The 27501-nt window shown below is 43.3% G+C and overlaps 1 protein-coding gene and 2 pseudogenes across 5 annotated transcripts in view; 1 reads left to right on the top strand and 2 right to left on the bottom strand.

Moving 5' to 3' along the window:
- The window catches only part of BRAF (B-Raf proto-oncogene, serine/threonine kinase), a 109743-nt gene extending 85660 nt beyond the window's left edge, over positions 1-24083 (bottom strand). For 2 of the 3 annotated variants that reach the window (XM_084785217.1, XM_084785216.1), the window contains exon 1: positions 23704-24083. In XM_084785217.1, coding sequence (XP_084641343.1) covers positions 23704-23901 — 198 coding nt within the window. In that variant the 5' untranslated portion in view covers positions 23902-24083. The remainder of the gene's footprint in view (positions 1-23703) is intronic. The other variant, XM_084785218.1, reaches the window with a different exon arrangement.
- On the top strand, positions 3581-16129 carry LOC311599055 (large ribosomal subunit protein uL2-like; annotated as a pseudogene). Its single transcript has 5 exons — positions 3581-3604; positions 6519-6607; positions 13941-13948; positions 14915-15733; positions 16126-16129. The product of its transcript is annotated as a large ribosomal subunit protein uL2-like (transcript).
- Positions 15725-21678, bottom strand: LOC311599054 (large ribosomal subunit protein uL2-like; annotated as a pseudogene). The gene is made up of 2 exons: positions 21663-21678; positions 15725-17681 (listed from the first exon to the last, which is right to left on the bottom strand). The product of its transcript is annotated as a large ribosomal subunit protein uL2-like (transcript).
- Positions 24084-27501: the final 3418 nt, after the last annotated feature.

Raw genomic sequence — 27501 nt, 5'->3', positions numbered from 1 at the left:
AAAGAAGTGCCTACTTCTTTATATTATATTGCCACATGTCTTCATTTCTACCAATCTATTTATATAAACTGCTCTTATTGCTTTAATTTTCCCGATTGTTGCTGAAGTTAAAGAATATTTCAAATGTTTATTGGTCATTTCCTCCATTATTTCTATCTTTTCTACCTACCTATTGCATTTTCTTTTCATTTTTGTTTTGTAACTGGGAAGAGATATAAAGACCACTTTTAATGTTTTATTTGTGTATGGTGTGTGTGTGTATGTGTGTGTATGTGTGTGTGTGGTGTACATGCATGTAGAGAGAGAGCTCAAGTTGTGTGTTTTCTATTGCTCTCCATATATTGTTTGAGACTGTATCTCACTGAGCCTACAGCTCTGTGTCAGCTATACTGGATAGCCATCACGCTCCTGGGATCCAGCTCCACCAGCCCCCAAACACTAGTGTTACAGCACTAAACTCACTCAGGACCTCACACCTGAACAGCAAGCACTTTACCCACTGAGCCAGCTCCCCAAGCTCTGCCTTCTCTTTCTTTCTTTCTTTTCCTTTTTTTTAAAAATACATATGAAGTAGAGGCTAAGGGGTGTCTTACTATCCCAGGCTGGCCATAAATCCATAATTTTTTCAGTTTACCTTCCAAGGGCTGGGATTATAGGCTTGCAGTACCTCGCCTGGTTACTTTTTTGTTTGTTTGTTTGTTTGTTTGTTTTGTTTTGTTTTCGAGACAAGGTTTCTCTGTGTAATCTTGGCTGTCCTGGACTCACTTTGTAGACAAGGCTGGCCTTGAACTCACTATCATCCTCCTGCCTTTCCTGGGATTAAAGGCATGCACTACCAGCTTCCTAGCTAATTTTATAGTAAGTTTTCCCTAATAACATTCCTTTTTTTTTTCTGGTCAAGATAATATTAAGTAAGAATTAGCATGGCTAAGTTGCTCCTCATTGGTAAATGAGAAGGGCTGGAAAGTAAAAAAAAAAAAAAAAGTATAAATAAAAATAAGTAAATAAGCTGGGCGTGGTGGCGCACGCCTTTAATCCTAGCACTCGGGAGGCAGAGGCAGGCGGATCACTGTGAGTTCAAGGCCAGCCTGGTCTACAAAGTGAGTCCAGGACAGCCAGGGATACACAGAGAAACCCTGTCTCAAAAAACCAAAAAAAAAAAAAAAAAAAAAAAAAAAAAAAAAAGTAAATAAAGAGTGGTTAAAGTCTACTTTAAGAGAACACAGTTTCAACTCCCATCACCCAAATGGCAGCTCACAGCCATCTGTAAACCCCAGTCCCATGAGATCCAGCTCCCTCTTCTGGCCTCCTAGGCAAGCACATGGTGCACAGGCACCTATGCAGACAAAATACCCACATACATTAAAAAATACAGAGGTCGGGGGAGGGGGGAGGACGACGACGACGACGACAACAAGAACAAGAGCTGGATGTGGTAGCTGGGAGGTAGAGGCAGAAAGATCACCATGGGTTCCAGGCCAGCCAGGACTACAAAGCATGACCCTGTCTGAAGAACAGAAAACAAAACAACAAAAGGCTAAGCAAGAAACTCACTCCTTAAGCCCTCTCCAAATGAAGCTAAGTGCACCTGACCTCCTCACCAGCTCTGATGACATCTGGTAGCATCTGGGCGGAGCAGCAGACATACTCTCTAATAGAGACAGACTGGCTCACAAGATGTGGGATAGCCTCGGTCATGCTGCATGTTTCCCTGTAGGTCTCTACAGTCTACACATCCTCAAATGATGGAGAAACTCTCAGCAGTCTCCTTGCAGCTCTCCAAAGACACGCCCTCAGCTTCATAAAGGCTGTCCAGGAGCACAAACATCCAAAGTGAGTGCTTAGGATTTCTCAAGAATAATTACATAGCTGACTTTGTAAGTCAGCATACAAAGTAACAGCTTTCATTGAGCCAGGGTCGAGCCTCAAACTCCCCAGGCAGCTAAGGATGACCTTGAACTACGAATCTTGCTAAGTTTTTGTTTGTTCTTGTTTTAGGGACTGAGGAATGGACACATGTTAAGAAAGCACTCTACTATTGAAGATTATATCCGCAGCCTTTTTCACACAACTGAGTCCTTATTTTGTCTCAATTCACTAGCTTTTTCCATTGCTCTTCCCTATGACCCTGATCCCCTTTCTCCCCAGAAGCAGTTCCTGCCTTTGCTTTCATGTCACATGTATTGCATTATCTGGTGTTAGCTTCTTGTTTTTGCTCGCCCCCCCCCCCATTTGTTATTCTATTTTCACCTTCTGAATACTTTGGGGGGGGGTTTCAAGACAGGGTTTCTCTTGTAGTCCTAGCTATCCTGGATTAGCTTTGTAGACCAGGCTGGCCTTGAACTCACAGATATCCACCTGCCTCTGACCCCCCCAAGTGCTGGTCTTTTGAATTCTTAATGTATATTTTTCATGCCAGTCTATTATGCTGAGGTAGAATCCTCCAAAACACTCCTAACGATCTTCACCTCTTGAGTGTAGGCTTACAGTTATTAACCTGTTTCTAACAGAATACAGCAGAACCAACAGCCTATCATGTCCAAGATTAAACCATAAAAAGACAAGGTTTTTCATTTCAGGTAATCATTTTCACTCTCTTCTGAAAAGTCAGCTGTCATGCCATGAACAGGCCCATATGGGTAAATATGGATCTTCTGAGGCCTGCTATATCCGTATGAGGAAACATGGGAGAAGACTGTCATGGCTTGACATGACTACATCCTTGGTAATTCCAGTTTTGTGAGATTCTAGAGCCGAACTATGCCAGCTAAGCTGATGATTCCTACCCCACAGAAACTGTAACCTCTTTCCTATTTTGTATTATGTTTTGGAAACACACTTATTAACTAATATAGGTGGGTTGCAAATATCTTCACTTATCTTGTACTTACCTTTTAGTCTCTTGATAAAGGGGGAGTGTTGTATCTGCAGGTTATATGTGTGGTGTGTGAGCCTGTATATATGCCTGTTCACATGCATGTGGGAGTATGTGTACATAGAGGCCTGAGGTTAACCTCAGGGTTCTTCCTCAGTTGAACTCTGAGCTCACCAACATTGCTCATGTAGCTTGACAGCTTGTTCTGGAGATTCCATGCCAACCCTACAAAAGCTGGAATTACAGGCAAACGGCCATGCCCATTAGGCATTTATGTGGATGATGGGATCTCAACTCTGGTCCTCACGCTTGCACGCGTCTTAGTTAAGAGTTTCTATTGCGGGGCTGGAGAGATGGCTCAGTAGTTCAGAGAATTAGCTGGTTCAATTCCCAGCACCCGCAGTATCCACACAGCAGCTAACAACTGCCTGTAACTCCAATTCCAAGGGGATCCAATGCTTTCACATAGTCATATATGCAAGCAAAACACCAATGCACATTATATTAAAAAAAAAAAAGCCAAGGGATAGAAGTGCAGACCTTTAATCCCAGCACTCAGAGGCAGGCAGATCTCTGAGTTTGAGGTCAGACTGGTCTACTGAGCAACTACCAGGACAGGCAAAGCTACACAGAGAGAAATCCTGTCTTGAAAAACTCCAAACCTAACCCCCTCCCAAAAGGGTTTCTATTGCCTGAAGGAACACCATGACCAAGGAGACGCTTATAAAGGTGAGTATCTAATTGGTGCTAGCAGCTTCCAGGTTCAGAGGGTTAGTCCATTATCATGAAGGCAGCACACACAGGCAGACACGGTGCTGGAGAAGGAGCTGAGCGCTCTACATCTTGATCCACATGCAGCAGGAGACTACGTGCCATACCAGGCCTAGTTTGAGCATATCAGACCTTAAAGCCACCTCCACAGTGACACACTTCCTCCACCAAGGCCACAATTTCTAATAGGGTCACTCCCCACAGGCCAAGCGTTCAAACACATGAGTCTATGGGGCCAGTCCTACTCAACCCACTACAGAAGGCAAGTACTTTATCCACCAAACCACCTCCCAGGCCCCTTAATAAGGTATTAATAAACACAAGTCTCTATTGCCCCTTTCTTTCTTTTGGTGTGTGCATGGACACATGTACTGCAATGCACATGTGGAGGTCGGAAGACAACTCTGGAATCTTCCACCTTTCCTTCCACCTTAACATGGGTTCCAGGGATCAAACTCAGCAAGCACCTTTAGTGATGAACCATCTTGCTGGCCCTGTTTTTAATGTAGTCACATATACCAGTTCTTGTCAGGGCTGGACGCATGCCTCAACAGTAGAGCACATACTTAAGGCCCTAGGGTTTGATTGCTGGCACCACAAACCAAAAGAAATGTCTTGAGCTCATAAAATTAAGCTCTTATTTAAAAATAAAATTATTATTTGACTTCATACATAGGCGTTTTGTCTGCATGAATGTCTGTGTGTCGTGCGCATAGCTGGTGCCAGAGGAAGAAATTTAATTCTCGGGGATTGAAATTACAGAGGGTTGTGAATTGCAATTGGGGTGCCTGGAATTGAACCCAGGTTCTTTGGAAAGGCAATCAGTGTTCTTAGCTGCTGAACCTTCTCTTCAGTCCCCAATGCTGTTAATTTTGTAAAAGATTTTCTTTCAGCTTTGCCTTTTTATTTATTTTAATCTGCTAGAAGCTAAATTTTAAGTTTAGGAATGGGCAAGAAGTTCTGAAATTGATTGATTGTTTACTTTGTGAGGAAATCAGAAGACAACTCCCATAAATTGGTTCCTTCTTGTCACTTTGTGGTATCCAAAAATGCCCTTACCTGCTGAGCATCTCCTTAGAGTAAGCAACTGTCGCAGCAAGCCAGTATCCTTTCCCAACTAATCTACTATGGAGCAGTTTCAACCACTGGTTCCTATATAAGCATATAAAATCTATCTGTAACCTTTTCCTGCTCATTAGGTGTCCTTTTATATTTATCTTCCCTTTTCTTTTTATAACTTCTCAGACATCCTACAGGCCACACTTTAAAACCCTATGTCCATAAGACCCTTTAGATCCTACTCCCTCTCTCCACAAGGTCAGATGGCTCTGAGCAGCGTGCAACATGCTGGGCAGTGATGGTCCATGAACTTGGGAGGCAGAGGCAGGTGGGTATTTGAGGAGTCTGAGGCCAGCTTGATCTAGAGTGACAGCCAGGGCGGTCCAAACTCTGTCTCAAACAAAACAATCAAAAAAGTGACAAAGTAAGTAAATCACAGGAGAGTTCAGTATGTTCAGAACCCTAAAGTTATTACAGGTTTGTCCCAGAATAAAATACAGGAAGAAGAACAAAGGAGACAGGACTGCGATTATTAGATCAAGGGTGAAGGTGAATCAATTTTATTTAATTTGTAAGCAACAAGGTGTTACTATGTTACTAAATATCTTAAGCTGTAATAGCCAAAGCTTAAGACTTATCAGAGAGTAGGTATAATGCATCAAAAATAGAAGTAAACTATGGGCAGAACAAAAATAAAAGGGTCTTAGAGAGAAATAATCAGGGCTTAAACTAGAGTGATCAAGATGAATAAACAGAAACAGTATGGCAGACGCCAAGTCAAAGGACCTGGATGCTTACTATATAAAGAAATCAGGGACACAGAACAGACACTACTATGGAGTATCAGCATACATTCTAGTAAATGAAGAGTTGGCCAGGACAAAGGGAGGTTCAACTTAAAGGCAAAGGCCACTGACTCAGGATAAGACTGACTTGCTGACTTTGTGATGTCAGTGAAACACTCAGATAACTGGGACCAAGAGGTAACAGAAAATGCAGGCAGACATCTGCTACAGCACATAAATAGCCTGATAGTTAAACGAACAAAGAGGTAGCCAAGGGGGGGCGGCACATGCCTGTAATCCCAGCACTTGGGAGGCAGAGGCAGGTGGATCCCTGTGAGTTCGAGGCCAGCCTGGTCTACAAAGTGAGTCCAGGACAGCCAAGGCTACACAAAGAAACCCTGTCTCGAAAAACAAAAACAAAAACAAAAACAAAAAACCAAACAACCCCCCAAACCAAAGTGGTTAGAAATGCAGAGACCCTCAAGAAGTTCAGTTTGAGTGGGTGCTTACTACATGCAGATAGTAAGTAATTAGAAACAGCTATCAAAGCAGAAACAGAGGCCCTGCCTGGCATGTGGGACATCTTCAGTTCCATTTTCATGGTTATTAAAAAAAGAAAAGAAAAAGACAGGAGCAAAGTCAAACAGAGGTATTTTTAGTTTGGAGTTGAGGTGACCTGGATACATACACACATGAAGGCAAACTATAAGTAAGCAGTGTCCAGGAGTATCTGAAGATTTGTATGTGTATCTTGAGAGGACAGAAATATGAGATCAGAAGAAAATAAATGTTCGGTGGTATTCCAGAAGACTAAATTAGGATAGCAGAACTAGAAAATAAATTAAAGAAAGTATTTTTGTGTTCCATATTTGGAGTTATCTTTATCAACAGCACAAATATTCTATCTTACTACTAAAGATAACTCACTTGATACAGATACTATGGAAAAAACAAAACCAAAAAATTGAGACTCACTTCAACTCTGATCTTCCATTGTGTAGAAACTCCCAAACCTTCCTCTCCCCTAGGCACTTGTGATCTTCATCTCCTACACTGTGCTCGTTCCTCCCATTCTTGTCTGGTGCCAAGCCTGGGCCCAGGACCACACCAATGCTAGGTAAGTACTTTGCCACCTTTACAAATCTGACATTTGTTTGCTTAAATGTATTTATTAGGTATAGCGTTCTGCCTGCATGTACACCTGCAAGCCAGAAGAGGGCACCAAATCTCACTATAGATGGCTGTGAGCTCCATGTGGTTGCTGGGAATTGAACTCAAGTCAACAGTTTTGGAAGAGCAGCCAGCGCTAATGCTCTTAACCTCTGAGCCATCTACCACTCCAGCCATTTGTTTGTATTTTAATGTATCATTTTGCTTATCCTACAAAAGGATAGTGTAACTTTGGTTAGAAGTAGTCACACTGGATAAGCTGGTATCTCTCTCCCAAATAAAGGTCTTGGGACACTAGCTTCATATGTCTCCATTAAGGGGATCCTAGTACTAAATAACACTTATTTCAGTGCATGCTCCTCTCTTTGCCATTCTCTTTGCTCTTCACTCCACCTTGCACCTCAGACTTTTTACTTTAATTATGTACTTCATAATTTATTTTCAAAAGGCTGACAATTTGCTAAACTACACTTTTATTTGTGCTGCTAGAATCTGCCAATTCTACACTAGCAATTGCTTGTCCATTGTTGCTGTGTTTTAATTTTTTTCATTATATTTATTTATTGCATGTTTAGAGAAGGAGACAAGTGCAACCATGGCATGTATGTGGAGGTTAGAGGACAAAATGAAGATCTGGTTCTCTTCTTCCACCAAATTCAAGCTTGGTACCAAGTGCCTTTACTGGCTAAGCCATGGCACTGGCCCCTAAGTTGCTTCTTTGAAGGACAACTTTCTTCTCTTTGATTGCTTTTAGGCTTCCTCTTGGTTGTTTCACTAGTTCTGTCTGCACATAGACTTTGTCTGCCTGCCTGCCTGCCTGCCTGCCTATCTATCTATCTATCTACCTACCTACCTACCTACCTACCTACCTACCGACTCACTTTGTAGACTAGGCTGGCCTAGAGCTCCCAGAGATCCATCTGCCTCTGCCTCTCACATGAGGGGATTACAGGCATGGCGTGTGCCACAACACCTGGCTTGGATTTTCTTATCCTGTTAAAAATTCAGTGCACTTCTTACATCTATCAGCTGGTTCTTATTAGATCTAGAAAAATTTCTTAGAAACCTCTCATTGACTATTAACCTTGCAATATTTGACGCTGGAGCACTGACTGAATATGTTATACTCCCAGCCCCCAATCTTCCTGTCTTCTATGCTCTCTTCGAGTATTTTCCATCTTTCTGACTGTAGGTTGTATTTGATACAGTTTTTCAGCTTTATCTTCTAGTCAACCAATTATTTTTCCAACTAAGAATAATCTGGTAAACTGTTCATGTATTTGATACACAAGAGTTTTCATCTCCAGAATTTCTATTTTTTCTAAATCTATGAAGTCATTTTTATAGTTTAATCTTCATTTAAAAAAATAAATCAGCAGCTGTTGTAAATGTATTTGGTACCTGCTGTATGCCCTGGTATTTGAATTCAGGCTTAGTTATTAGTGCTTTGTTTTTACAGTTTACTCTGAGGGAGCCAGTTGTGGGCATGCACAGTTTTAACCCCAGCACTTGGGAGGCAGAGGCAGGTGGGGAATCTCTGAGTTCAAAGTCAGTCTGGTCTACACAGCAAGTCCAGGATACCAGGGCTATAGTGAACAGTGTCTTGTTTAAAAACCAAAAAGTCTTTTGTGATATGTGTGTGTGTGTGTGTGTGTGTGTGTGTATTCAAGGAAAATTACATAAATCTTAAAATATACTGCAATAAGACTTTTTTGACACAAAGATGTGTTTTTTTACATGCAATTTTACCGTTTTAAAAAACAACTATTCTTGGTTATATGTGACAATGTACTAGTTTATTCACTTGCTACTCTTACAAAGGATCCCAGCTTAGTTCACAATTACCCACATAGGTAGGAGAAGGTCATTGCCTGTAACTTCAGTTCTAGGGGATCTGATACAGGCTTCTGGCCTATGTAAGCCCACGCATGCATACACACACACACACACACACACACACACACACACACACACACAAACCCCACATATATAACATCCACAAACATATACATAAAATTAAAAACAACTAAGTAAAATTTAAAAGAAAAAGTATAAGAATCATTCCCTGACAAGGGTGGGCCTTTCTGCACAGGTGATTTGCCTTTTCTACCAAATCTTGGGGAATACTATCTTTGAAACCAGGAACTATGATAAATAGCTTTTGGGTCACTGGACCACTCAGACCAAACATTGAGCACGGGAGCGCGCGCGCATGCGCACACACACATACACACACACACCAAAACAACAATAAAAACTGCTCTAAAGGTTAAGACCACTGGCTGCTCTTCCAAAGGTCCTGAGTTCAATTCCCACTAACTACATGATGGCTCATAACCACCTATAATGTGATCTGGTGCCTTTTAAAATAACATTCCTACCTAGGTGGTACTATGTGCTTGTAATCTCAGCACTCAGGAGAAAGAATTTAAGCTATAGAGCTAAACAGTGAGTTAGAGGACAGCTTGGGGCTGCATGAGACAGGTTTTAAAACAAACAAAACCCAGTCCACCATTATAAAAACAGAAATCAATTTCTTCCCTGTAAATCCTATTTCAAAGACAATTAAGCTAGATGCAATTTTAAAAGCTACTAATATCTACTAACGCTAACTCTATTATTAATGACAGGAAAGGTAACTCTGTAAGAAAATATGTCAAAATCTAGAGGTAACTACAATGAATGAGAGCTGCTTGTACCTATATAGAGTTACTTTGGTTGTTGACGCTCATATGGAAAACATTTCAGTTTCAAATACTGGGCAGTGGTGCTGTCATCAATTCTGCAATTTTCTAAAGTGGAAAGAACTCTTTTGTATGTGAGCATAGGCCAAACTCAAGTGTCATTCCTCAGCCATCATTCACACCTTTTCCTGCCCTCTGAGACAGACAGACAGACAGACAGACAGACAGACAGACAGACAGACACACACACACACACACACACACACACACACACACACAGAGAGAGAGAGAGAGAGAGAGAGAGAGAGAGAGAGAGAGAGAGAGAGAGAATGAGAATATAAATGTGTGTGTGTGTGTGTGTGTGTGTGTGTGTTTTTCTGGGGAACCAAACTCAGTTCCTCAACGGACTGAGCTATTTTATCAACCCAAGAGTGTTTTTAGAGAGTTGTTGGGATATCCTAGGCTGGTATGAAAATTACTTTGTATACATCCTAGATTGGTACAAAATTTAAGATTCTCCTGTCTAATTCTTCTCATGTTGCTAAAATTACAGGTATATATGTCATACACCAGCCTTCGAGGTAAAGAACGCTTAATAAAAGTCTGAACCCTTACAACACCAAGTTTTCAGCTTTAAAGGAGCAGAAAACTCCAACCAGAAGAAAGTAGGGCTGCATAAGTCAACATCATTCTGAAAACGAACTAAAGACAGAACTCTGGAGAAGAAAACTAGCATCTCCCAGATCAGTGGTAGCTTTCGGTTCAGAGCACTGAGATGGTGTCATTTAAATACTCGGGGCACAAGCCTAGCTGGTGTCCTGAGTTAGACCCCTGGAATTCACATAGAGGTGTAAGGAATCAACTCCATCCGGTTATCCTCTGACCTCGATAGCCACACAGCTGAAAAATCTAAAAAAATAAAACTTCAATGAAATAAAATGGCCCAACACAGCACTCATGGGCAGCTAGCTACTCATTGCATGAGACAGTTTAATCTGAAAATTAAATAGATTCAGTACCTCAGTGCTGCCAGGCACACTGAATGAACAACAGCCTACTACTGGGCAACAAAGAACATTTTGAACATCATAGAAAGTCTGCGGCTGACAAGTGCTAGTCTAGAGGTAGCTGATAATAACAAGAAAGCCTTGCAATACGGTGAATAAAATGATACAGGATGTTATCAAAGCACAAAGCAAAGGCACCTAACTGAGCCTTAGAAAGAAATTAAGGACACTCCCTACAATAAATGGTCAGTGAAGCAACTGGTTTGGAGGGCAGAGAAGGGGGAGGAGAGGATTTGTATTGCAGGCAATAAGGAAAGTGTAAACAAAAATAAGTAAAATTTTAAGTGTTAAAAAAAAATATAGAATAAGCAGGGCGTAGAGGTGCTTGCCTTTAATCCCAGCACTCAGGGAGGCAGAGGCGGGCAGATCTCTGAGTCCAGGACAGCCAGGGCTACACAGAGAAACCCCGTCTCCAAAACCATGTCCATCCCCCACCCCAACAAAGTACAGAGTAGAACCGCTTCACTGCACAGCATAAAAGTCAAACTGCAGTCAATGAGGATGCCATTCTACATAAACAAAATACAGGATTTCCTTTTCTTTTTCTCTAGTAGACCAGGCTGGCCTTGAACTTAAAGACATCCATCTGCATCTGCCCCCTAAATGCTGGGATTAAAGGCATACACCACCATGCCTTTTCTTAAAAAGAAAAATCAGTCCCCAAGTCTCTCAAAGTTTAGCTTAAATCCAAGGCAGGAGGGCTATGGACACTTAGGCAGCAATAATGCATGTTCTAGTTCCCAATAACTGTTTGAGTCAAAGTAAAGGTGACTCATACCAAGTGTTTAAACTGCCTTGTCAAGTTACATTTAACTGTGCGGATGTGACACCAAAAGCTAGAAACCCACCGTGACGTCCCAGCTCCTCACAAGGTAACACTGCCCATCAACTTCACTGCCCGTCTCCAACCCATTCTCTGCTGTACGGTGCTGCATTTTAGTACATCCACTTCTCTCCTGAAACATCATTATCCTGCTCTGGGATGAAACTTTTTACTATACTAGACAGTAAAAATCCTGAAACAAAACAAACAGACCACGAGCAGATTTCACCTGCCCCAGCCACTGCACAGCAGCATTTATTGTCACATGCTCCGTGGCATTATTTTATCATAAAGTATAGTATTAAAAGCCATCCTTTCTATTTACACACTAAACCTGTTTTCCTTTTGCCTTTATAGAAACACTGCTTCAACAATTCTTATCTTTCCTGAAATCATGTGTGTTTTGCTCTAATGTTTTATTTCTATTATCTTAAGACTTTATGTTTCCCATCATCAAAATTTTTTTTCCTTGGGGCTAATATGGTAACACATGCCTACAATTCTAATACCTAAGACAATAAGGAAGGAGACTTTGAATCTGAAGTCAATTTGAACTATATAACAATTCTGTCTCAAAAACCGTTAAAAAATTAAATTACCTAGGCTGTGCATAGTCCTTTAATCCCAGCATTTGGGAAGCAGAGGCAGGCAGATCTCTTTGAATTTAGGGCCAGCCTAGTGGTCAAACAGCAATTTCCAGGATGAACAAGACCAAAAAAATAAATTAATTAAAATTAAAAATGTAATTTCTTGATTCTATTTCCCTCGCTTGTTATGATCCACTTCTCGCTCTCTTAATCCATTTTGTGATAACAAAATACTTGAGACAGTAATTTATAATGTAAAGAGGGTTATTTGATTTATAATTCTGGGGTTTTTTTGTTTTTGTTTTTCGAGACAGAGTTTCTCTGTGTAGCCTCAGCTGTCCTGAACTCACCTCATAGACCAGGCTGGTCTCTAACTCACAGAGATCCACCGGCCTCTGCCCATCTTCCTACTTACACACTAAACCTGATTCAGCGCCCAGCTAGAAAGGAAGATATTTACATGTGCCAGATCTAGAACTAGCACACAGCATTGCGCTTAGACTCTACCAGCTGGAACGCAATCCTTTGATCCTATCTACCTGACTACAAAGTCGAAATGCTACCTTATGTGTATGAAAAAGAAAAAATAAAACACGGCTGTCAGAAACAGTGTTTGACCCAGGGCCTCATTTCAACCTCCAGGGTCACAAATCCAATTACTTGGCTCAGCAGTTAAAACCACTGACTGTTCTTCCAGAGGACCCGGATTCAATTCCTAGGACCCATATGGCAGCTCACAAATGTCTGTAACTCTAGGATTCGACACCCACAGACATACATGCAGTCAAAACACCAGTGCACATAAAATAAATAAATAAACCAAATCTAATTACTTATTCAAAATCTTAAACAGCATTTGCTTTCTGCCTCTCACAGCATCTCCTAAAATTAATTCCTGATGTGTGCCTTTTTCCTTTTGACATCTCTTTTTCTTCAGCACCTCACAACAAATCCAAGGGCTTAGAACAGGGCTCAGTACAATACCTCCTAGAATGTACAGAGCCTTGAGTTAAACCATAAGCCTGCTGTTGGGCTTGGGTAAAACACATCAGATTAGATCTACTTTCAAGCCATCGCAAACCTGAGCCCCTCTCTGCTCTCTTGCTCCTACTCTGCCCCCTTTGGCTCTCTTGCTGCTGCCTTGTCCCTTAGAGCCTACTCTCTGCACTGTAACCACCGTTCCTATGAAGATGTGAGGACTGCGGAGATGGCTTAGTTGGTAAAGAACTTGCCATGCAAGCATGAAAACCTAAGTTCAGATTGCCACCAGCCACGTCAAAGGCTGGGCATGCTGCTCCCAACAACAGACAAACAGGAGGGTTTCTGAAGCTTGCTGTCTAGCCGAGTAAGTAAGTTCCAGGTTCACTAAGGAATCGTCTCTCAAAAAATAAGGAAGACAGAAATTAATGAAGACAGCTGACACCAACATCTGGCTTCCATATGCATATATGAACACATGTACATACATACATATGTGCATACACACATGAACAAGAAAACACACACAAGCCTGTGAGGTCAGGCATTCAGCTCTGGCTACTGACATCCTAACAGGGCTTGTCCTTTCCCTTGAAACTCCTTTACAACCTTTGGCCATGCCCCAAGCCCTCTGGAATTTCGTCTCTTGCTGACTTTCAATTCTTCTGAGTTACTCCAGCAACTCTGGCCTCTTGCTACGTCTTAAATAAGCAAGGTGCATTCCTCATACAAGTCTTAGTTAGCTCGACAAGGAATGCATTCTCACTACAGTCTCCTGACCTCTTGAAGACTTTGCTCAAACGCCACCTTTTACAACTGAGGTCTACTTTGTTCTCCCTGTTTTAAGTTTCAGCCTACCTCCGCCAGGCCTACTCTGCTTTCCTCAAAATTGTCGACAGTACTTATTATCTTCAAACACACTATATAATTTCCTTTGGGAAACCAGGCCTGATGGTGCACATGCCTTTAGTCCCAGCACTCAAGAGGCTGAGGCAGGACTATCTTAAGTTCAAGGACAGCTTGGGTTACAAAGCACAAGTTCTAAGACAGCCTTAATTACATAGTGACGCTCTATCTAAAGCAATTTAAAAAGAAGATCTGGAGTGTTAGCTCAGCTGTTAAGTTTTTGTTACTCTTGCAGAGACACAGGTTTGGTTCCCACCACTGACAGGGTGGCTCAGAACCATCCCTAACTCTGGTCCCAGGGGATTCAACACATCTGCTGAGCCCTGTTACCACCAAGCAGGTACACAGACATACATGTAGGCAAAACACCCATACACATAAATCTAAAAAAAAAAAAATTTTTTTTTTTTGGTTTTTCGAGACAGGGTCTCTCTGTATTAGCCTTGGCTGTCCTGGATTCGATTTGTAGACCAGGCTGTCCTTGAACTCACAGCGATCCGCCTGCCTCTGCCTCCCGAGTACTGCGATTAAAGGTGTGCACCACCACGCGTAGCCTATAAAGAAATAATTTGGTTTTTGGATGGGTTTGTTTTGTTTTATTTTTTTCTTTTTCTTCTTTTTGTGACATGTGGTCTCATGTACTACCAGCTGGTCTCAAACTGCCTAAAGTTGCCAAAGATAGCCTTGAACTCCTGATCCTTTTACTTCCACCTCCTGAGCATCAGGATTAATTGCAGGTGTGTGCGACCACAACCAGCCTACAATTTCTTTTTTGTCTACTTATGGTTTTTTGTTCCCCCACAAATCCGAGCAGGTACTTCTCTACTGGAAAGCAGGCTACAGACTTTTTTATATTCCTAAACTTATAAATCACTACCTGGCATTTTGTAGGTACTCAAATATTTACTGAATATATGAATAACTATTTTTCTATGAAATAACTCAATGCAGAAGCCAGCACTGTAGTGTTAGGTGCCAAGAAAGCTAATAGTGAGTGACTATAGCTTTAAAAATGCCTAAGCAGGCAGGGCGTGGTGGCGCACGCCTTTAATCCCAGCACTCGGGAGGCAGAGGCAGGCGGATCGCCATGAGTTCGGCCAGCCTAGTCTACAAAGTGAGTCCAGGACAGTCAAGGCTAACACAGAGAGACCCTGTCTCAGGGGTCAAAACTGCCTAAGTAGGAGATGGGTTGTGTTTGAGTTGCGGCAGGCTTGAAATTATCCACCGTCATCCACCACCATTCGCCGCCATGCCATGTGATCCGAGGACAGAGGAAAGCCGCAGGTTCTGTGTTGCGCGCGCATGTGAAACGCAGTAAGGGCGCCGCGCATGCGTATTATGGACTTCACGGAGCAGCCGCACGGCTATATTAATGGGCATCGTAAAGGGCTTCGTTAATGATCCTGGGAGTGGGGCTCCCCTTGCAAAAGTGGTCTTTCGTGACCCCTAGATTTAAGAAGCGGGCGGAGCTGTTTATTGCCGCAGAGGGAATCCACCCTGGACAGTTTGTGTACTGCGGCAAGAAGGCCCAGCTGAGTGAGTATCGGCAATGTTTTGCCCACGGGCACCATGTCTGAAGGTGGTACTATCATGTGCTGTCTGGAGGAGAAGCCTGGGGACAGGGGCAAGCTGGCACAAGCCTCCCGGAACTCTGCCACGTCATCTCCCACAACCCGGAAACCAAGAAGACCCGAGTGAAGCTGCCTTCAGGGTCCAAGAAGGTCATTTCCTCGGTCAACAGAGCTGTTGTCGGCATTGTGGCCGGTGGAGGCAGGATTGACAAGCCTGTCTTGAAGGCTGGTTCGGGCTACCACAAGTACAAGGCAAAGAGGAACTGCTGGCCATGTGTACGGGGTGTGGCCATGAATCCTGTGGAACATCCCTTTGGAGGGAGTAAGCACCAGCACATTGGCAAATCCTCCGCTATCCGAAGAGACTATGCCCAGCGGCTGGGCGTAAAGTGGGTCTCATTGCTGCTTGCCGCAATGGGCGACTACGTGGAACCAAAACTGTTCAGGAGCTAATAAAGTATGTCCTTTGGCTAAAAAAAACAACAAACAAGGAAAAGACAAGACAAGACCTAAGCAGGGGCTGGAGACATGGCTCAGTGGTTAAGAGCATTGACTGCTCTCCTAGAGGATACAGGTTCAATTCCTAGCACCCACGTGGCAGCTCACACCTGTCTGTAAATCCAATTCTAAGCCTTCTGACACCCTCACACAGACATACTTGCAGGCAAACCACCAGTGAACATTAAATAAAAAATAAATTATAAAAAAGAATGCCTAAGCAAAGTCATACTTATCACTTCCTCATACAAATTTAAGATAGTCCTGATACTAGCACAATAATCCTCTTATCTTTGAATCGTTTATCAAATAAATCAATATGTTGCCTCTTCATGTTTCTCCTATTCAAAGGTAGTTTCAAGACATTAACAGAATGTAGCCAATCATAAGGACGCTCAAATTTTCATAGCTACAGGCTATGTTAAATCTGTCACTGGATTTCTTAAAAAAACAAAAACAAAAACAAAAACAAACCCAACAACAACATATACAACTAAGATTTCTGAAAGAAAAGTCTTAAATAGTATTATAATTTTGTAACTGTTTTTACATATCCATCATCACCTCACTCTATTTTCATCCAGTCCTCTAAGCCACGTAACACATTTGGGCTAACAGAAGTTCAGTGTGCAACATAAGGAGGCGTGGGGGAAGATCAAGAGATGCCAGCAGCCAATGAATTATGTATTAATATAAAGTAACTTATTTGTAGTTGTGTAACTTTCTGCTAATATGAAAAGCCTGTGTAGGAAGAATCTATGGTTGAAACCTAGGCAATCATGTAAACACTGAGAGAAATGGACGGCTGGGTTCTCTGAATTGTACTCTTTCCCTGTCTGATGGTCTCTGGAAGTAGAGCAGTGTGCTGAGGGGATGAGGTGTGGGTACAGCTCATTGCAAGTTACTCACTTGACATGCCAAAATCCCCCGCGTGGCCCCCCACCCCACAAACAAACAAAGGCCAAAACCACTTCATTTAGTTATTTAAAAGTAAAATAGTACTTTTGTTTTGCTTGAGACAGAGTCACTCTATGTAGCCCTGTCTGTCCTGGAACTTGCTGTGTATACCAGGATGGCCTCCAACTCAGAGACTTGCCTGCCCCTGCCTCATGAGGGCTGAGATTAAAGGTATGCACCCAGCAAAACAGTACTTTTAACACCACCAAAAAGTTACAAAAGTTGTGTTCTGATAGCGGAGGATTTGCCAATGTGCTGGTACTTATTCCCTCCAAAGGGATGTTCCACAGGATTCATGGCCACACCCCGTACACGTGGCCAGCAGTTCCTCTTTGCCTTGTACTTGTGGTAGCCCGAACCAGCCTTCAAGACAGGCTTGTCAATCCTGCCTCCACCGGCCACAATGCCGACAACAGCTCTGTTGACCGAGGAAATGACCTTCTTGGACCCTGAAGGCAGCTTCACTCGGGTCTTCTTGGTTTCCGGGTTGTGGGAGATGACGTGGCAGAGTTCCGGGAGGCTTGTGCCAGCTTGCCCCTGTCCCCAGGCTTCTCCTCCAGACAGCACATGATAGTACCACCTTCAGACATGGTGCCCGTGGGCAAAACATTGCCGATACTCACTCAGCTGGGCCTTCTTGCCGCAGTACACAAACTGTCCAGGGTGGATTCCCTCTGCGGCAATAAACAGCTCCGCCCGCTTCTTAAATCTAGGGGTCACGAAAGACCACTTTTGCAAGGGGAGCCCCACTCCCAGGATCATTAACGAAGCCCTTTACGATGCCCATTAATATAGCCGTGCGGCTGCTCCGTGAAGTCCATAATACGCATGCGCGGCGCCCTTACTGCGTTTCACATGCGCGCGCAACACAGAACCTGCGGCTTTCCTCTGTCCTCGGATCACATGGCATGGCGGCGAATGGTGGTGGATGACGGTGGATAATTTCAAGCCTGCCGCAACTCAAACACAACCCATCTCCTACTTAGGCAGTTTTGACCCCTGAGACAGGGTCTCTCTGTGTTAGCCTTGACTGTCCTGGACTCACTTTGTAGACTAGGCTGGCCGAACTCATGGCGATCCGCCTGCCTCTGCCTCCCGAGTGCTGGGATTAAAGGCGTGCGCCACCACCGCACAGCTTGAAAATAGAGTATTTTTAATGAATATTAAATTCCTTTTACATCATCAGAAGCTGTACTATCAAGAACTCCTTAGAGTGACCCCGGGGCTAGAGAGAAGGCTCAATAGTAAAATTCTTGCTGTCAAGCATGAGGACCTGAGTTTGGGTTCCCAGCATATGCCCGTGTTGGAAAGCAGAGACAAAGGATCCCAGGGCCTTACTGGTCAGCCAGGATAGCTGGAGTTATTTGAAAACCATCATGCTATGCACATCTTCCCAAAAGTGCTGTCAATAACTATAGTTGCACAACAAGAGCAAACGTGAAGTTTTATTTTATATTAATGAGTTTCCAGAAGAAATAAAGCTAATTGAGTTCAGAACAATTTTTACATCCTGGATAAGGGCATTCTCAGGGCCCAGGAAGGAATGTAAAGCTACTGGGCATCAACTTCTTTATACCAGATAGTCAACAGTTTTGATATTGGAAGTAACAACAATATTTATTTTTTTAAAGATCAAGAGAACGCCTGGAGGTCGTGATGCACGCCTTAATCTTAGCACTTGGAAGGCAGAGGCAGGCAGATCTCTGAGTTTGAGGCCTGCCTGGTTTACAGAGCAGCCAGGACTATACAGAGAAACCCTGTCTAGGAAAACATAACAACAACAATGATAATGATGATAATAAAAAGATCAAGAGAAACATAGAAAGCAGAGGGGAGAAAGAAATAACTGGTCAACATTAGGTATAGACTATTGAATTGCTCCTGACTTTCCTGGCTCATTATGAAAAGTTATTAAAGACTGAAAAATTTAGAAAAAAATGCCTTCCAGAATGTAATGCATCCATGAAATATTTAAAGAAGTAGAGTGTGGACCAATGAGAATGCATGTCTTGTTATACTAACAAAGTTATCTCTAGCACTATGATAAAGAAAGCACAGCATGACCTCAAAAACTAGAAAAGCTCCCAAACAGGCCCACTTATTTTGAATTCACAAGTTCTATAACTATTTATAATTGGGGCTTTACAAAAGAATCAACATTGGTGAACCAGGCAAGGAGAAAGAATAAAGGGCTGCAAACAGTTTAACTTTTTTTTTTTTTAAACAGTTTAACTTCTAAGGAAGACAAAATCTATTAAGAGCTGCTGACAAAGAGGCTTATCTTACTAGGAATTTGACATAAGAATCCAGGAATAGGAGCAACCAAGATTTTTAAAACGAAGGGGATTATGACAAGAAGTTCACTAAGTACTCACTTAAATAAATATTAAGTTGTCAATGAAACAACATGTACTTCTCAGCTCTGAAGGAGAAAGCAAGGTTATGATTGGGGAGAAAGGGAGAAAGACGACTAAGCAGTTGTCCCATTGTGGGGCTTGGTAGGTAACAAGTTAGAAAGCACCAAAGCACAGTGAAGACGTTCCCATTACTCAAAGAACATGGCTTTCCAGATGCTATTAGATCTACTCAGCCCAATCAATAAAATGAAGGAAAGAAAAACAAGAAAAGTCTGATTGCCCCAGTCTGTTGTAATACTGTAATTTCTGTGGCTTCCAAAAACAAATAAGTCAAATCTGCAATTACATTTATGATATTCCATAATTCAAGCATCTAGTCCAACATTCCTTTTAGTTGACTTAAAATAGATTCCCAGTGTATATAAACAACTGATTCGAGATATCGATCTTGTTCTGTTCTGAGACAGGGTTTCTCTGTGTAGCCTTGACTGTCCTGGACTTATTTGGTAGACCAGGCTGGCCTTGAACTCAGAGATCCACCTGCCTCTGCCTCCCAGAGTGCTGGGATTATAGGTGTGCACTACTTCGCCTGGCATGCAAGATTTTTTTTTTTTTTTTAAATAAAAGGGTGAATGGATGCCCAAAGGAAGGTTTTAAGTCAGGAAAAAGAAAGGGGTTCTGAAAGGGAGGAACACAGATACACTGAAGACAAACTGCTGCTTTATAGCTTCCTCCTCCAAAGGAAATCTTTGCATATATTCAAACAAGTATTAATAGCAGCAGCTAAAACTTTCTGCACATACACCTTCCTACCTTAGTGAGAATACTACTTTTCAGAGGTATGATGCAATCTAACCTGGCAGGGCTCACAAAGATGTATTTTAATACAGTGGGCCTCATTATAAAGTAGATCCCATCCTAGAATATTCCCTAGCCAGTACATTATTATAATTATACAAGTTAGTCAAGACTGGATGCGAAATCTTGAAAACAGAAATTAATACAATTCTAATTGCATTACAGTTTTCAGAAACTCTCTAGAAACACAGCATGAAAGAAACAGGTAGTAAATATCACACCCTAGTATCACACATTTTAAATAATAAATGCATTTATTAGTAACCATACCATGTCATACCATATGGTCACAGAAAGGAACTATCACTAAAGAAATATAAATGGCCAGAAGTAAATGCTTAATAGCAACATTATAATACATTTAATAAACATTTACTAAGTTCTTGTCACTTATCAGAATGTTTTATTTTGGGAACCAAAAAAGTAATACAAAAACAAGCCATGAAATCTGTTCATTCTCCAACATAATTTTACACACCACTGTCTACATTCTATGTTGAAAATGCTTGATGACAGCATTAAAACAAAAACAAAAACCTAACATCCAAAGAAGTTATCAGTTAAATCAGTTTACCTAGGGATACACAAATTTTGCTTACCATTATGTTTTAAAAGTTACAAATCTAGGGCTGGAGAGATGGCTCAGCCTTTAAAGGCTAGTCTCACAACCAAAATACAAGCTATAAATCTATATATAAAATGTATTATACAAACATAAAAAAGACTTGTTGTAATACATGTAAATGTTTGTAACAATTATGCATTGTGAACACTTTTTGTACTTTTTTTTCTAATTTTTCAATAATGGACATGTTTCCCTTTTGTAGTTAGTTTTTGGTGCAGCTGAAATTGATCTCTGACAGATTTTCTTTAAACTCAGGTAAGATAAAAAATTAGAATAAAGTATGTCATTACACACATGCACAACTTTTCATCTTTCCGTGTACTTAATAATTAAAGATACTTCTTTAAGTTCAACAGAAAGAAGACAATTCAATTAAAAGACCACAGGATATTTGTTTCCTCTCAATCAATGTCAACTTTAAATTTAAAGCTATTTCTTGCTGGGAGTAGGGGCACAGGCCTGTAACCCCAGCACTTTGGAGGTGGGAGGACAGCAAAGGATCTGGAGTAGTTCTGAGCCTCAGCCACAAACTGAGTTCCTGACGAGCCTGGCTGCGAGATACTACTTCCTGAAAGAATTCACTTTGCTATGTGTGATACTTGAAGCTACAGTCAGCAGAGGTCCACTTTCACCATAATCTCCCTCAGCCCAATGTACTTATCATCTTTCATACTACAGGACAGCTATTCATCGCCAAACATTAAACCCTGGGAGGGGGCAAAGGGAAACACCTGTCCTTTGAGTAAATAAAGAAAGAATATGAACATGCCTTCATTTATTGGCGATTTAATTTAACTTCATGGAGCCTTTATTGGCAATTTACTGTAACTTCAGGTAGCTAGCGGTCCTCAAGCACTGGCACATGGGTATCGCCCACAAAGAACTAAGCAGAAAGTTAAAGGCCTAATTTAACTCAGGACTTCAGAAAGAAAGGGAGGGGGCGGGGCACAAGGTAAGGGGTCCAAGTGCTCCGGCTCCCTCAAATAAGTAACCAAGTCTTCCATACAGAAATGCAGACTGTCCTAGGAACCCTGAAACAAAGTTTCTCAACTTAGCGTCAAATCAGAGAACTATCACTGTCCGACTCCCACCCATTAATTTGTCCATACTTGTACCCTAGTCCTCACCTCTCCACACAACTCAAGAAAACCACACATGCACGGTAAAGGGAAGCTCAGAGACACCTGTGCCTATTAAGACAAAGGCATATCCGATTCCTGGAGAAAGGAGACAGCAGATGTGACCCCTAGCACTTCTCCACTAAAAACAATGTATCCTAAAAATAAATTTCCATGTCAACGGAACAAAGTTGTTTATAAATAAGAAGGAATGTGGAGGTGTGGAAGACAAGAGGAAGCTTCAGCAAGTTAAGTACCAAAAGCCAGGAAACAAGACAGAATGAATGGTACCTAGGATAGGGGAGACAGACTGAACTAGGAAATGAAGGAAGGGAAGAGCTTTATCCCTGGAGCGGAAGAGGATGGGGAAATCAAGAGACGCAAGTGGAAACTAGCCTGAGCGTATGCTCAAACTGGACGTTGGGATTATTTCAAATTAGGAAATAAGGCGGGGGGGGGGGGGCAGGGAGGGGGGATGAGAGAAATTTAGGCTAGCTCAAATGATGGTACTGAACCCATTTTGGGTAGAGATGGCACCAAAGGGTGGAAAACAAACATTATTGTGAACAGACTGCTAATGGTACATCAGGAGTAGCAGATGAATTTCCCAAGTCAATATAATGAAGCAGGAAAAAGAATACTGCGGAGACAAAAAAAGGAGGTAGTAATGGAATTGGGAAACTTAAGTAACGAGTTTATCTTTAAGCAAAAATCAACAAAATTAGGTCACACTAATCAGATGTTTGTAAAACACGGTATGGTATTGTTTATGTGGTGCAATGCCCAAACAGTAAATGTAGTAATTTTTACATACAGAAAAAAAAAGAGAATAAATTAATTTGACAATGTAATAAGTTGAATGATGCAAGGACAGGTTAAGAGAAGCAAGTACTAAAGGCAAGTAAACAGGAAAGAGGGGGAAAATGGGACTAAAACAGAGCGATTAAAACCCACGGGGGGGGGGGGAACCCCCAAGAAGGATATCAATAAAGAGGCGTGAATGTACACTCAAAGACTGACCCAAATTCGCCAGCAGTGCAAGGGAGCAAAGAGCCAAGAGAAACCTGATGGATTCTAGACAGCTTTGGGGTTCAGGGAGTGAGTAGCTTCCAGAGTGTCCAGAAGGATTACGATGTGAGGGAGCAGTGGAACGGAGTGGAGGGCCACAAGACGACTGGGGCAGGAAAAGCGAAGGAAGAAAGAAAGAAAAAAATGCTCTTGAGTGGAAGCTAAGGTTAGAAGCAAGTAGGTACAACTGGGAAATGAGCGGGGTGGTGGTGGATGAGGAAAGGAGAGAGGTTATGGGTCAGTATGGGAGCACTGACATTATTATTCGAGGATCAGAGACTGGGATGGGAAAATCTTCAGAAATAGTAGAAAATGGGACTGAAAAAGTAAAGACTACACCAAAATCATCCCCTGGGCAAAACCGGCCCAAAGAGAATCCCGCCACCCCCCATTAACAAGTAGAAAAGTGGGAAGGGGACGGAGGCCTGCAAAGGGATAATAGTGGAGGAAGAGTAGAGAGAGATGCGCTCCGTCATCCCCCTCGACCAGGGAGTAACCACACACACGGCAGCTCCCAGGGCTAGGGCACCGAGGGTACTACTACCCCGGCTCCATCCTCGACGCCGTCCCTGCCGGCTAGCAAGAAGGAAAACATCTCAGGGATGCAGGGCTTGGAAACCTCAGCCAGGCGTGACCTTCTCCACCAACCCAGAGTTTCGGTCCCTATGGAAAGGCTCCAGCTCTGCCCCCGCTGCCCCAACCCTATCTGGGTGGGGGCCGGGGAACCCCCTGGGCCATCGTGTCTGTTTACGTAGCGAGGAGCCACAAGACGAAGGGGGGGGGGGGAGACACTCGGTCGATAGCCACCTCCCCGCCGGCTGCCAAGCACAGCCCGAGCTGCCTCTGCTGCCACGGTCCCTCACATAAACACTGGCCCGCCGAGCCCCCGACGCGCGAGCACTAGGGGGGGGGGGTGCTGGGGGGGGAGGATGGCGCCGCCACTCACCTCTTCAGGAATGGCTGGGTCCGTAGCCGAAGAGGCCGCGGCGCCCGCGCCGGCCTCGGGCTCCATGTCTCCATTGAACAGAGCCTGGCCCTGCTCGGCACCGTCGCCGCCACCGCCGCCGCCGCTGCCGCCGCCGCCGCCGCCACCGCCACCGCCGCCGCTGCTGCTGCCGCCACCGCCGCCACTCAGCGCCGCCATCTTCGAAGCGCAAGCCGGGCCGAGCGGCCGCCGCGGGGCGGGGAGGGGGGAAGGGAGGCGCAGGGCGGGCGGAGGCGGGCGCGGAGGCGCGGGGGGCGTGGGCGGAGCGGCCCGGGCGGAGGCCACCTCAGGAACCCGCCTGCAGCCCCCGGCGCAGCCGAGCCTGAGGGGATTTGGAGGGGGGGAGGGGGAGGGGGAGGGGGCGGAGACGACGAGGAGTCGCCGCGGCAACGGCGTCAGCGGCATGTCATGGCCGTGACGTCACCGGGCCGCGTGACGTCATCCGAGGAGCACCCTCGCGCCGCCGTCGTCAGGGGAGTGTTCCTTCTCCTCCAACCACCCTCGCGCTCACACGTACCCCCCCACCCCCACCCCACCCCACACACACACTCAGTTTCCATGGCTCCGGCTTCCTACTTTTCCTCAGCCCTCAGCCTGTTCTGTCATGTGGGCTTTACTAGAAGAGCAGGGGGTGGTGTTCTAAAAGAAGTTAAAATCCTAGAGGGAGGAAGGCTGGGAAGACCATACTACTACTTGTTACTGCCATTACAAAGCAGCTCTGAGTGTCGTAAAAAGATCTGAAAGCCCAAGGTTGAAACATCAGGCAAGCCAAATTTCATAGAAATATGTCTTGGAGCAGCTGAATTCTCAGCATGGGGTTTGTATCCTGCCCCTAAAGGACTTGATCCGTTGAAGTGAGCACAAATGAAAACCTAAAACCTGGTTTTCAGTGTATTTGTTGCCTAGTTTTCACTCACTATCAGTTGGCTCCTAGGGCTGAGAAAACACATAGCCATTTCTACACATCTTAAGCATCAAAACTAATTTTTAGTTCAAAGAAGATCACTTAAAATATTTTGTAAATGCCCTGGCCCAAGGCATTTTCTTCCCATCATATATGAAAAGAAATTGAGATAGAGTTAAATTATCTTTAGAAGCCCAAGTTGCAGAATGAAATTAAACCCAATTTATTTACATAAGTTACATGGTTAAAGTACATTTAACCAACCAAAAGGAGGGGAAAATGGAGAGAGGAGGTGTATTAAGAAAAAGAGAAAACAAGAGTGAAAACAGAAGTTACCAATAGTGTGGGTTAATTGCCAACCTGACTCAGCAGGGTGTGGTGGCGCACGCCTTTAATCCTAGCACTCAGGAGGCAGAGGCAGGCGGATTGATGTGAGTTCGAGGCCAGCCTGGTCTACACAGAGAAACCCTGTCTCAAAAAAACTACAAAGAAAAAAGGAAAAATTGCAACCTGACTCGATGCGGAGTCATGGAAGAGTGAGTGGATTCTCCTGTGTGTTCCTGTGTGCACTTCTATTCCTGGAAGGGGGGACGGTCACCACTAACCTCTTGATTGCTTTTATGATGATTGAGAGGGACACAGCTTCTAAAACAGGATGTCTGCCTGCTTGAGCTGGTCTCCATAAGCCTGGGAACGGATGCTTCTGTTTCAAGGTAAGTGGTATATGTGTGGCTGCTTGGTGAATCAAAACATTACGTTCTTGTATATTGGGGGAAAAATACCACCAATGAAATAATGATTGTGTTTGCCAATGACATTGTACATTCTCTTCCAAGCAGGGAAGCTCCCTTGAGAACTACATTTAAATCAGAAGATGGTTTGACAGATTTGGAGTGAAGGAGATGACCATAGGGACTATATTATCAAGATGCCCTAGTTGTAGGCACTTTAAAAAAAAATCATAAACACATGTCTAAGAATACTAAAACAAGGCCAGCCAGATTTTGTCTGAAACACAACTGTCAGGGTTTAGTTTGTTGTTGTTGTTTTTAGCCCCTAACTGTCCTAGTTTACTTTGGAAAATTATATATTCCCTAAAAATATATCATGATAACACTGTAGAGGAGTTATTAGTTCAGAACATGGCTACATGGACAAGAGATTACATCCAAGCTGAGTCTATGGCCAGCCTGGTCTACAACCTGAGTCCAGGATAGCCAAGGCTATTACACAGGGGAAAAAAACCTGTCTAGAAAGAGAGAAGGAGAAAGAGAGGGAGGGAGGGAGAGAAGCAGGGGAGGGAGAAGGAGAGAGAGAGAGAGAGAGAGAGAGAGAGATCACATCTGAAGACTTTCTAGGTCTGTGTGATGTGGCTGAAAAACAGACACATCTTTAAATCCCAAGAGACAGAGGCAAGCAGATCTCTGAGTTCAGGTAAAGAAAAGGTTAGGTCCAGGTGTGGTGGTACACACCTCTAATCCCAGCACTCAGGAGATAGAGCCATGCAGATCTCTGAGTTCTAGTCAGTGCTGTTCACACAATTCATTAGAGTCAGTGAGTTGAGAGACAGGGCAGTGGGGTTGAGTTCGTGGAATTCTGAGGCAGTTTTTACTGAAGAGAGAACTAGACACAGGTGAAGACATAATGAGCCAGAGAAGGAGGAGCCAGAAGGTTAGTACAGATTGTTAGCATTAGTTTGAGGCAAAGCAGAGCAATTCGGTGAGAAACTGAAAGAAGCCAGATTGAAGCAGTCAGCTTAGACAGGAGTTTGAGCCAGAACCAGCTTTGTTGAATCAGCCAGCCAGAGTTCAGATGGAGCTAGAAAGGGTGAGCTTATTCAGCAGGAAGTCTCAGAGGGTTGAAAGCATTCTAGCGCTAGGTTTATTTTGTATGGAGGCTAGAAGCTTCCAGGACTAGGCCTAGGTTAGCAGAGGGAGACAGAAGCCTTCTGGGACAATAGTTACATCAGGAGAATAAAAGTTACCTTTACATAATACTCCTTTATAACATTAAAACTTCTAAGACATTTTCAGTGGTTCCATTTTAAACAATATCCTTATCAGCATCAATCTATACAGTGACCATGTCTTACATGATTATCTTTCCCCAGGATGACTGACTGTAGAGGAATTTTATTTAGAACATAGCTGTTCTGGCAAGAGATCACATCCAAAGACATTCTAGGTCTATGTGATCCAGCTGGAATACAGACACGCCCTTTGATCCAGGAGACAGAGGCAAGCAGATCTGAGTTCAAGACCAGCCTAGTATAGCTCAAGTTTCAGGTAAAGAAAACCTTAGGTCCAGGCATGGTGATACATGCCTTTAATCCCAAACAATGAAGGTAAAGTTAGTTTGTAGAAGGAAGCACCCATGTTTGAAAGTGATGTTTAATCGAGCGGCAGAAAAAGTGACAAATTAGAGAAAAATCTGACAGAATAGGATACACCCAACTCTCAGGAGAAGAGAGGGGAAAGGGAAGCTATTCAAGGGGCAATGCAGAGAGAGAGGAGGCAGTTTTACAGGGAGAGGTTGAATGAGAGAACAAACTAGACACAGGTGAAGACAGAACAAACCAGAGAATGAGAAGGAGCCAGAAAATTAGAGCAGATTGCTGAGTCAGTTTGAGGCCAAGCAGAGCCATTCCGGGGCCAAGAGAGAAGCCAGAGTGAATAAGTCAGCTGGGAGAGGAGTTTGAGCCAGAACAGCTGAGTTGAACCAGCAAGCCCAGTGCTCAGTGAGAACAAGAAAGGGTGAGCTCGTTAAGCAGTGCATCTCAAAGGCTGAAAACATCCTAGGCCTAGGTTAGATTGTACAAAGGCTAGAAGCTTCCAGGACTAGGACTAGGTTAGCAC

Source organism: Acomys minous (genome assembly GCF_964271855.1).
Source record: "Acomys minous genome assembly, chromosome: 6".
In the NCBI taxonomy this organism is placed as follows: domain Eukaryota; kingdom Metazoa; phylum Chordata; class Mammalia; order Rodentia; family Muridae; genus Acomys; species Acomys minous.
This window is presented reverse-complemented; position numbering and strand designations above follow the sequence as displayed.